This window comes from Perna viridis, chromosome 4 (assembly GCF_037379345.1).
Source record: "Perna viridis isolate PV_CMFRI_1.1 ecotype Kerala chromosome 4, ASM3737934v1, whole genome shotgun sequence".
NCBI lineage: Eukaryota > Metazoa > Mollusca > Bivalvia > Mytilida > Mytilidae > Perna > Perna viridis.
The window spans coordinates 16,957,573-16,970,219 of NC_142448.1; the positions used below are offsets into that span (position 1 = coordinate 16,957,573).

The 12,647-nt window shown below is 32.7% G+C and overlaps 1 protein-coding gene across 1 annotated transcript in view; it reads left to right on the forward strand.

The window, feature by feature from the left end:
* The first annotated feature begins 1,263 nt into the window (after positions 1-1,263).
* The window catches only part of LOC148619098 (uncharacterized), a 21,357-nt gene continuing 9,973 nt past the window's right edge, over positions 1,264-12,647 (forward strand). Inside the window, exons 1-9 of the mRNA XM_088578640.1 lie at positions 1,264-1,416; positions 8,393-8,485; positions 9,009-9,175; positions 9,645-9,815; positions 10,244-10,376; positions 10,622-10,760; positions 11,132-11,212; positions 12,135-12,214; positions 12,460-12,624. Coding sequence (XP_088434766.1) covers positions 1,350-1,416; positions 8,393-8,485; positions 9,009-9,175; positions 9,645-9,815; positions 10,244-10,376; positions 10,622-10,760; positions 11,132-11,212; positions 12,135-12,214; positions 12,460-12,624 — 1,096 coding nt within the window. The 5' untranslated portion in view covers positions 1,264-1,349. The remainder of the gene's footprint in view (positions 1,417-8,392; positions 8,486-9,008; positions 9,176-9,644; positions 9,816-10,243; positions 10,377-10,621; positions 10,761-11,131; positions 11,213-12,134; positions 12,215-12,459; positions 12,625-12,647) is intronic.

The following is a 12,647-nucleotide window of genomic DNA, read 5'->3' on the forward strand; positions in this document are numbered from 1 at the left end:
TTATGACTGTGCTATTTTTCGAGATTCAGAGGAATGTTTGTCAAGTAGTTTGCAAATTGTACATGAATGAAAAAAAGATATACTACAGTTTGTACTATGAATTATTAATACCTGTCTCTACTGATGTGTGACAGGGGCAGATGTAGACACTTCAAAATTGGTGCCAGTCCGAGTTCCTCAGAAAAAAAAGAGGATACTAGTGTATATTTACTATTTTTGTCGATTTTACACAAAAAATGACCAATATACCTAGAAAAATGAGTGGTGCCAACCCGTACACCTCAAACCCTCCTTCCGGATCCGCCACTGTATAAATTAGCGTTTCCCCAGGCAGACAAAGAGAAAAACAAATCAATACAAAATACAAACTAATGACACTTGACTGATAGTGTACTTGTAGATTAGACGAATGTGTGGATACACATGGAAAATAAATTAATAGATTGGATTTAAAACACCCATCTAAAGTGTAGAGATAGATAACACAGTCACCTTCAGTACTTTAAATTATTTTTTCTAAAGAACATCTGTGTTTTAATTATTAGGACTAAGACGGAAACAATATGATTTATTGTTATTGTTCTTGTCAGAAACCTTCCAAACTGTAAGCGATAATTTTAAGTTCGGGTGACTAAAGTCATGAAGTTGTTTTCGTGTATTGCTTCCTATTGACATAATATAATGCGGATGAAATCTTATCCGGTAGATATTTCAACATTTTTTGGAGGATATTTTTATGATGTATAAAATCCACAACTATTAAATAGTCCCCACTGCTTCATAATGGTATAATAAAACAACAAAAGGTTTTCCTAATCGTGCTCAGGATATGTTTCATACCATGAAAATAGTTCACAAATCAACAATTCATACTCTAAACAAAAACCCATGTCTCAGTACTGTATCAGCCAATTACTTTTGGGTAAAAAGTGTACTTCAACTTTGCAACTAATCTGTTAAATGCAAGTTTCATTTTCCAATATTTTAAATATACTTCCAAGAAAAGGAAATCTATTTGAGGAAAATAAAAGACCACTTTCTTATGAATAATGAATGAACTTAATTATTTACTACTTATTGTATTAACTGATATAGCGTAAACAATGAAAAGGACCATTCAATTTTATTATGTTTTGAGGAATTAAAGTATTTCCATAGAGATAAACCAGTTGTTTCCATTGTTCCCGACTGAAGTATTTTTATTGATATCAACCGTTAAGCGTACTTTTTCTTTGACAGCGTGTACCTAGAGGGTTTAAATACCATATATATTCACGGTTAGTTGGTATCTACCTATAGAGATAATTCACCTGGAACCAACCTATAATCAGGGGACAGAACAGGATGTTATGATCATGGAGTGGTTTGTGATTTTATCCACTCTCTGTTTTGGATTTCGTTTTATTTCGTGTGAAAGTAAGTATTGCATTTTCATGACGACTGAGCTGAATCCGGGTGTAAATTACCATTTAGTCTGATATTTTGGTAAAATTCACTGTACCTACATAAAATTTATTTTTAAAAAATCATTGAATTTCTAAGTTCACGGCTCACGATAATTATAACACTAGTTCAATAATGAGAAGTGATTCTATTGTAATATCTATTTGCTTTTGTAAGAGATTATGGAATTAATTAAAAACAAAGGGATTATAAGCATTGAAATATAAACAAAGATGGACTACTATAGAATTCTTATAGAATTTTGGCACAATACTAGTAAATATAAAACAATTCAACAAGCACGCATTTCTATAACTAGTTCAACGAAGTTGATTTATTACCTTGCAGTCAGCGAATAATACGAACGATTTTTATTATGCTGTCATTCAGTGAAAACAGAAACTGTTCTGCTATATTTGCCGAAAACTGTTTTTTTTTTCTTTGTGTGATAACCAATGAGAGTTTGTATGTCTGTTACAGATTTAAGTTTCAATTTAAGGTTAGATTATGAAATATAAAATCAATCGGGAAAATGATGCTGGAACTTTCTTAATATACTTGCTACAAGTGTCGGTTTCATATTTTACAAAATATATATATCAACACTGTTAACTATTCACTTATATCAATCTCTGTACAGAATTCAGTGTAGTGTAGATGGACAGTGAATAATTCATAGTATAGTAGAATACATGTACATACATTATAGAGCCTAGTATACAGTAGAAATATAGATTAAATACAAGTTTCAAATGGATCCACATGTAAGACATAATACTATCAGGATGAAATCTTATCCTCTGGAGAATATTTCACATTAATTTTTTTCCTGGGATATTATTTCACTATGAAAAATTGTTTCCACTACTTGAACAATATTTATTATATTTTATTATGAAAAAGCTAGAGGTATTCCTAATTGTACAAAGGACATTATTTCATACTACAGTGTTAAATAATATCCAGAAAATAGTTCACTTAGAGTGAACAGAATTCATAATTGTACACAGGATAACATTTCATACTATTAAATAATATCCAGAATACAATTCACATCAAGACTGAACAGAATTCATACTGTTGATAAAATTGATAATATTTATCATTTAAATGATATCCTGGATGAAAACCATGTACAACGTCCCGCGAAATATCATCCACAATACTTATTAATATCTGAAAACACCCTGGATGAAAATTAATATTTAAAGCATCCTGGATAACGTCATATCAAAAACTATCCAAATCATTAACACCTATATCACTTTGAACTCTATTTACCCAACAACAAACCAAGCCCCACCTTTTCATAGTACCCCTAAAGAAATCCCTTTCAGACACTTGCCTGTTTTATCATCATAAGGTTGATTATGGAAACAATTTAATAGTTATGGAAAACATTTAACTATTATAAAATATCCCCAGATTGAGTTTTATATTATTTTTTTCGGTGGAAAGTATTTCACACAGGATACTATTGGATATCACTCATATTCACAGCCGTTTTGTCATTTATTTCCTTGATTTATTCTATTATATGATTATAAAGATGTGATGTACCTATTCGGTATTTTGTCATTAGTCTTGCATACCATTTGCTCGGTTCTGATGAAGGTACCCAAATTATCCAAACTGCTTGATATGTTTCTTTACTGTGTTGTAAATGGGGGGGGATAGTCTGATTTCTGGTTGGCGAGAACTCAAATGTTGAACCCAAACCGAACAAGGGCGATATACTACAGACGTTCTTGTCTGAATTACATGAAATAATTATAAATTATGTTGAAGTTACGCTGTCACGTTTTATCTATTGTTATTGCCTTTAGGATTGTATCAAGCTAAGCTAGGTTAAAGTTACATATAGGTTTCTTGGGTTATGCTGTTTGGGTTTGTAGTAAACTGATAAAAGACCGACTTCCATTTTTAAACTCGTAATCAGGTTTCACGATAGAAAAATCGGTTATGCATGAAACTCATTATGAAGCAAATCAAAATATGAAATAACAAAGATTCAGTTGAACAGGTCTATATTACTTTTTTCACGTCAATGGTTTTTTACTTATATGTAGGATGATGAACTTATTTGTGCACATGAAAGCAGGGAAAACCCAACGTTATAAGGAATTCCACAATTAATAGCTAGCAACCGAGTACTAAGTATTTTTTGCGTGTTGCTTGTTTTATAATATTCCGTGTTGTAGACGTATAATTTTTTATCTTATACAATGTCAAAACATCACAATGTTCCTCCCAAATTTTCAATTGTTTGTGTTTTTTGTTTTTTGTTTTTTTGTTTTTTTTTTTTGTTGTTGACCACAGACAATTTGAATAATTGTGCCTAGATGTTGTGAGTACTGTCTTATGGCAATTAGCAATACCACAGGACATGATCTCCATCCCAAAATCTGACAGCAAAAGCGATTCGTTGGGAGACAAAGACGAACAGATATATTAGTTTTATCAGATAAAAGAAAGCATCATTTTGAGGTTTTTTTATAAAACCAGATCGCTCTGCGATGTATAACGTATATTCTTAAATCTAGGGTCATTTTTTGGTTTTTCAAATTGTATGTGTTACCCTACGAGGAAGAGGTGCATTTTCGCTTCTTGATTTCCTACGTATTACCAGTATATCTTATCTGAGAATATTGTAAGATTATAAGAACCACTCCACGGAAAGTAAAAAAGATACAAACATACAATTGACTTTCTGTCATCATAGGATTTATTTATGTAATATGAAGTAGAGAAATTTGATAAACTTTAAATGATCTAGCCCTTTAAACCCATTTCAGACTATCAGCTGAACTCCATGCTCCACTTTAGAACCAATCATTTAAGACCACGTCTTCTTAACTATACCATGTTTTTAAAGGAAAAACCTATTTACCCAAGTCAATAATATACTCTTTGTTTGGAACTTTTAACTAGTTAATATCACTTGGTTTTCAATTGTTGTTAATAAGTGAGAATTTTCTCTTGCCTCCCCAATCTGAACAATTGCCAAATGCCTTAATTGTTCTTTGGAAATTCCTTTATGTAAATAAATAACTAAGTTTTCAAGCTACAACTTAAACACATATTATTATACGAATATAAATTAATTCCATCCCATTTTTAAAATCGTGGACCATCGTAAATCAGAATAGATTAATTACGAATGAAAAAAAAATCGTGTCAATAAGGAAGATATTTTGACGATAACATGGAGTCGAAAGTACAGGAGCTTAAAGTAATGTGGTTTTATTATATTTGTCCTTCGTCCGTTCTTTGGTCTGTAAACAAAATACAGAGACGTTACGTGCGATGTTCGTACATGAGAGCGTAACAGGTATTGTTAGCTAGTGGAACGATCTTGTAAGACCACGAAATTGTGACAAAGCTTTAATTTTATACAATGGAAAAGGATGAAGTGTAGATTTTATTAAAATTGAGAACAATAACTTTATGAAAATTCATGAAATTAAATCCGTAAAGGAGCATTACTAAGCAAACCATAGCTGCTTACTTCAGTCAGTCTGGTATTACGGACCCAAGTTGGAGGTGCGACAATCCTTTAAACCCCAGTAAAATAGCTTATATTATCAAAACATAACGTCTTGAGGGTAATTTTCTGAACAATTTTAAATTAAAGCAAAATAACATTTATTCAGTAATATATTTATCATCCTTTCTTATTTTAAATTTGCGTTCTTTACTTCTATAACATGTTTGTCGTTTTCATTTTTCGTACAGCACATATTTCCTCTTTCCATATGCATTGGTACATTTTTTCCGTGACATCACAAGAACATCATAAAATTATACCAAAATGACTATCAGAACCTCATTGTTTGATAAGGCAATTAATAATTTGGCATTTACTTGAAAAAAGTATATTGTATATATAATTGATGAAAAATATTACATGCACCTGGAACAACCTGAAAAAAGTGGAATTCAAAATGTTGTAACTATTTAGCGTGTCGCTAAAACATGACATATTTGCCTTATATTTTGTTATTTTTCTATAAATGTGTCCATATATTTCAAAATAAATACGGAAGAAACTGTTTCTTTCGCAAAAAAGGCGATTATTATTGGACATGATTCTAGCTTCAGCGCACGTAAGAAGATGTTGTTTCATTCGTACCTTAAGGTTTAACATACAGTAGACACATTTTCGAATCCCATTAAACCGAAGATTTGCTTTATTTCCGAAAATTGGTATTGCTTTTCCGATTTTTTTTTACTTTTCCGAAATGTTCTTCTTGCTTTTCCAAAAAAAAATCTTCCAGTCAGGTTTCATGTTTCGTACCTGCCAAGGGTACTCATCAGGTGGCTTTGTTGTATACATGGACATGTATACAAAGGCAACAGCGACAGTTCATACCATAAAAATTTCTGTAAGCAATGTTAAAATACACAAGCTCAAAACTTAAAAATCCAGACATGACACATAGTGTGCTCTCGATTGCGAACCGGAACAATACTCGTCGTATTTATCAACGCTGTATCGGAATTTGTCCTGGTCAGCTCTTCTTTGAAATGCTTCAATGTTCTGTTCCATTATTTGTACGTTTGTGGTTACAATCAGGAGCCATTGTCCACATAGAAGGGGGTAGCTTAATAATACTTTATTTGCAAATTACACCATACGGGTCAAGCAAATACAATACAAAGAACAAACATAAAATACAAATTGGACATAAAAATGATTCCGTTATATTTCCCCGAAGAACATAATCGGCAAACTGATCACATTTGGGGTCCTGTGGTGCATCGCACATTATGTCTTGTGTCTTGCTTTTCTCTTTCTTAAACTTGGCTCATTGTTGCATGAATGTTCCTTCCTTGTCATTGCAATGGCAGTACCAGATGGGTCAGTGGTGACCGATTTCGTACATGTTTTAGTGACACTGCACATATAAACAACAGCGCCGTTTTTTTAGCACGTAATCTTATGGTATGGATAACCATCCACGACTGTAGCCTTTTTCCCTCTGTTTATTTTCGTTTGTATTATCTCCGTGATAGAAATGGAAAGTATATTAATTGGACAAATCTTAATCTTTTAAGTATCTGTCTTTCTAAAAATCAGACAGAAGGTGATTCATGCATGTCAAAAACCCACCGAATTCAGTTTTATTTTTTGTTAAGAAACAGTTACTGATCACATAGCCAGTGTTAGTTTTTCATTTTGATGTTGCGCTTTTGAGATAAAAATTAAGTAGATTGTACATGAAATTGGCACTTTGCAAGAGTTATCGTTCTTGATTTGGTTCCCTTTGGTTGATTATAGTGGGAGATGAATGCGGAAATGATTATTGTTATGTAAAAATATAGCGTATGTAGACTGAAAAACCATCGTTTGTCCTGTGAGTTTTTCTACACAATGAAACACTTTGCCATTGGCAGTGTCTGAATTTTAGTTGGACTGGTACTTAATACAGTTAACACAAAGACAATAAAATAAGATGAACATTACAATGTGAGTGCATTTTGCGGTTAGATCTACTAGAAAAGAACTGGCTTAAACCTGTCACATGAATTCAAGTGGAAAATATAACTTTTACAGTTAGAAAACTGGTATAGCCAATACATGTATCTCACCTGCATTTAATTTTCATCCAAAAAAATTAGGAAAAGTTAAAAGAAAAGAACAAATTTTCGGAAATGCAAAAAATGACTTTCCCAAAAATTTCGGAAAAGCAATACGTCCCATAAAACGAGTACGTATTATAGTAGAAATTCAAATAAGACTGATCACATTTGGGGTCCTGTTGTGCATCGCACATTATGTCTTGTGTCTTGCTTTTCTCTTTCTTAAACTTGGCTCATTGTTGCATGAATGTTCCTTCCTTGTCATTGCAATGGCAGTACCAGATGGGTCAGTGGTGACCGATTTCGTACATGATTTAGTGACACTGTACATAAAAACAACAGCGCCGTTTTTTTAGCACGTAATCTTATGGTATGGATAACCATCCACGATTGTAGCCTTTTTCCCTCTGTTTATTTTCGTTTGTATTATCTCCGTGATAGAAATGGAAAGTATATTAATTGGACAAATCTTAATCTTTTAAGTATCTGTCTTTCTAAAAATCAGACAGAAGGTGATTCATGCATGTCAAAAACCCACCGAATTCAGTTTTATTTTTTGTTAAGAAACAGTTACTGATCACATAGCCAGTGTTAGTTTTTCATTTTGATGTTGCGCTTTTGAGATAAAAATTAAGTAGATTGTACATGAAATTGGCACTTTGCAAGAGTTATCGTTCTTGATTTGGTTCCCTTTGGTTGATTATAGTGGGAGATGAATGCGGAAATGATTATTGTTATGTAAAAATATAGCGTATGTAGACTGAAAAACCATCGTTTGTCCTGTGAGTTTTTCTACACAATGAAACACTTTGCCATTGGCAGTGTCTGAATTTTAGTTGGACTGGTACTTAATACAGTTAACACAAAGACAATAAAATAAGATGAACATTACAATGTGAGTGCATTTTGCGGTTAGATCTACTAGAAAAGAACTGGCTTAAACCTGTCACATGAATTCAAGTGGAAAATATAACTTTTACAGTTAGAAAACTGGTATAGCCAATACATGTATCTCACCTGCATTTAATTTTCATCCAAAAAAATTAGGAAAAGTTAAAAGAAAAGAACAAATTTTCGGAAATGCAAAAAATGACTTTCCCAAAAATTTCGGAAAAGCAATACGTCCCATAAAACGAGTACGTATTCAAATAAGACTTGTCAAAATTAATATCTCCCCGAAAAGTGTTATAGAAAAACGGCATTTTAATGACACGAGAGTCTTCAGAGAATGGCTTTATAATGTGTTGTGCCTGCTCTACTAGTTGGAATTCTAACACAGTAGTAAAAAAATGATAAGATATTGCAATGAAAAAAAAGGACCATTTCATTCAGTTTTATCTCGTTAAATGATTATTTTATTTTGTAGGTATAACATTTGATACACAGGTAACATTAACCGTCGTAGATCCTGATCTTTTAGGAGGAGACAAAGTTAAACATGAGGATCCAGTAAATACAGGTTGGTACTATTACATAACAGGGCACCAACTATGAGCTGGTGTTGTACTTAATTTAACTTTAACTTTAAACTTTTAAAAAAAAATTATGATTCGGGATACCAGTAGGCAAAACAAAAACAAACGGCAACTGTAATATATGGATTGTGGTATTTCAGACATCATTAAGTTTTCCTATAATGTATATTTTTTAAGTTATTCTATTATCTTAAGCCCAGCTTAGGCACTAGTGTTATGTAATACGGAAATGTTGAATATTTACTTCTGAACCTTAAAATGCCAATATGTTTGTTATCAACATGGATATATATGACAACTCTTTTCTTTAAAGACGTCGCACAGTCATCCATATTGAAAGTTATAACTCAGTGGCGTAGCTTGCATCCACTTGGATAAGTACCTAGCGACGCCACTGAAAACTGATTTCACTCCTTTATAACTCTAAATATATATATCAACCGACTTTCTTACTTGCTTATATGTGAATATCTTTTTACACATATTTTTTTTTAATTTTCATTTCAGGAAGTTATTTATTTAAGGCAAAAAGTGCTACAGATACGAGAGCTTTGACTCTTAATATTTTAATTAGAGATTTCAAGTCTCCAAGTTCTCTATACTTTAGAGCACATCCAACGTTTCTAAAATGTATTCAAAAAGCCATGAGCAACCTCAGAAACAACAACAAGAGGGTTAGTATAGTGAATTATAGAATTAATATGGAAGACTTTTTCAAATACAAACAATTCGAAATATAGAATAGTGTACATACATAATCCACACGCCTATATACAATGAATAGACATATCATACTTAAATATATCATTTATTGTATTATGGTGATTCATTCGTGTATTTAAAGCATGAAAGAATCCATAACAAATTTCACTGTTGTAATTTTTTCAAAAATATCTTCACAAAACTGACATGACCTGCAGAACAAATTTCTAGGTAGACATTTAATCTGCACACTTCCATTCTTACACTGTGATATACCACAAAGGGAAACCAAGTAGATGACCAAACAGAAGTTAACCGATTCCTTCTTCTTTTACATATTGAAACTCCATTGGTACATTATTAGAATAGTTTTCATCCTTTTTATTTCTTGTAAGTATAAATGTGTACTTTAATCAATACTCAAGTTTTGTGTATGTGTAGGTTGTGGTAGAGAAAGGTTTCCAGACGTCTGATGATGCCCCAGGAAGTTCCACCAGAGAACAGTACCATAGGAGTGGAGCTGGTATAGAGCTCAAGTTTGCCACTGGTGTAACGGGAAGTTTAGACGACATCGCTATTGCTGTCCTTAAAACGTGTCCTGTTCCTATGATGGTGAATATTTCTTTCCGACTCTTGATAGTTTTATTATTAAACCGCCAACGGAACGGACATTAAAGATGAAATTGTACGATTTTGTCCAGTTCCCTTGATGTTATATGATTCATGTCATGCTTTTTGTAATCTGGAATTTGTGGCTAGGCATCTCCGAGAAACAAGTGTAATCACCTTTGCAAAAAAAAAACCGAAAAAAACAACGTTGTTTTTAACGTAAACGGATTTATTACTAAACTTCAATTACATATGAATGAGCAAACTGTTTTCATATTATCGTCTCAAGACTAATGTCGGGGTTTTTGGATGGAACAAGTTAATAAGCATTTACCAGGATTAAGTTTATTATTAATTTGTCTTTACGTAGTTGTGATGATTAAATATGTAATCTATTACTCACCAAAGGGGATCATACTGATTTTTTTCAGAAACTGGAGAGAGATATTGGTATAGAGATACTGTCAGATAGTGTCCATATTCATATGAAAGGAGCCGACTATACCGGTGGGCCAGAGTTAGGAGGGGTGTCTAATGCTCTGGATTACATTAGTGAGGGTTTAGGTATGACATAAACCATTTTTGTTGTTTGAAACTTCTACTAGTTGTTAAACACAACTATATTGATTTACTTTTTTAGCACACATTAAATTCACGTATAATTTTGCTTTGATTTAAAAAAAAACCTAGCATCTTGACTGCAAAACTGTTTTCAGATTTATTGGAATTACTATAGAGTGCAACAGGGGAATTCTTTCATAATATACCACGTTGAACGAATGCGTTTCTACTGTTACATACGTTTTCAGATCCCCAAATGTTACCCGATTGCTCCAGTATCAGTACTGTCGCTGATCAGACAAGTTTCCCACCAGGAGTGGATGCTGTTTCTGTTGTAGGCGAGGTCGATGAACCCATCAACAGAACAATGACAACCGATTTTAACAGGTGAACGTTGCATTCAGCTTTTTTCACAAACACTGTACTATCTGAAATTTCGCTCCCTAGTAGGATATGGTAATTGACACAATACAGTTAGATTGAGTTAAGTTAGGTTTGTTTTTTAGTGAAGCTCTTGTTAAATATTTTTGGAGAACATTGTACTCAAATAGATTATTGCTTTTTACTTTTAAATTCTTGCCTGGTTTTTCACATTTTTGCATCAGTTCATTATCTAGGTTTAAAGTTATTGAATTATTTTTTTTTAAATGAAAGAATTTCATGGTTTGTTTTGTTTATTTACTTTATTAATTTTTGCTATGTTGTGTAATTCTAATTTCTTTAAAATTTACCAATATACGTATGTCCTTTTTTTACAGGATGGTTCAATTCCTCGGCAGTTCTTCCCATGTTACAACCCAAGGCTGTTCAGTGTTCATCGGGAATACCAACTCTGAGAGGTAAGAACAATTTACTTGTTAGTTATGGGTAATGGTTATTGAGTGTATTTAATGATATTTTTAACATGAGACAAAAGGCCCGGCAAGTGAACATTTTTCAACGTAGATAAGAAAAGTTACTTGAATAATCAATGGTCATTTAAGCACAAAAATGTCCCAAGTTAAATGTTACATAAATGTACACGATTCAAAACATTTCGAAGTACAAAAAAGTCTCGAACCGTTAACTGAATACACATCATCATTTTCTGACATGCGTAAGCAAACTAAAATAGACATACTTATTAAATATTTAAAATATCAGTTGGTTAAAGTGCGAGCTCCTATATTTATAGTCACATTCCAACCCTTCATGATATAGTCTTATTAAAAGGTGCGGAATCAGTAAAAGTTACCAATTAAGAAGGTCCTTAAAATATTTATGGAGGTTCTTAGTTATTTATTGACTTCCGCAATTCGATTTCAGGACCTCCTCAATTATATCTGGACAACCACAATTCGATTTCAGGAGCTCTTTAGATATTTCTGGACCGCAATAATTCGATTTTAGGACCTCCTGAATTATTTCAGGACCTCCATAAATAACTGTTTTATTTCAGGAGATCCTCAAGTGTTTCTGAACCTCCACAATTCGATTTCATGGGCTTCTCAAACATTTCTAGACCTCAACAATTCGAATTCAGGACCTCCGGTATTTGAGGAGCTCCTGAAATCGAATTGTGAAGGTACGGAAGAAATTGAGGTCCAGAAATCCAAATGTTGGGTACATGAATAGTTATAGTTATAATTTGACTATTTCCGCGCCCCTTAGCTTGTGACTTGACTGCAAACTCTTCGTTTTTGAAGATATCTCACAATTCTATAAGTTTGTACTTTCAATATGGATATTGCCAATTGTCACAGTGTTGTTATATAATTACAGGTGTCCTACGAGAACAATGACAACCAGAATGTTCAATGTTATCAGGTATTTACAGAAGATGGCCAGGGACAATATGAACAGTAAGTTACCTCTTCAAAGAATCAATCTTTTATATTTGTATAATTATAAGTGCTCATTAAGTGAGTCAGCTAGGCTGAGATGTAAAAGTGCATGTATGTTGATTATCAAACTGTCTTTTGATAAAATAACATTGAACTTTCTCACTTATTAAACCACGAATCTCTACCCATAAATTTGTTTGGGGTCAGTTTAGTCTTAACAAGAATTCTACTTGCTTTAAATTATTTGTTATGTCTATTTCTAGATAAATTGAAGATAACTAAAGCATGGGATAAAAGTGACAAAACATCACTCCACGCTGAAGGACGGGCCGTCACTGTGGAATTGGATGGCAGCAACACTGCTGTGAACCTGGCATCCCTGGCTCAGTATGCTGTTTGTGCTGGTGTTGATTATGTAAAAAATGAAGGTATAACTTACTAATCAAACCTA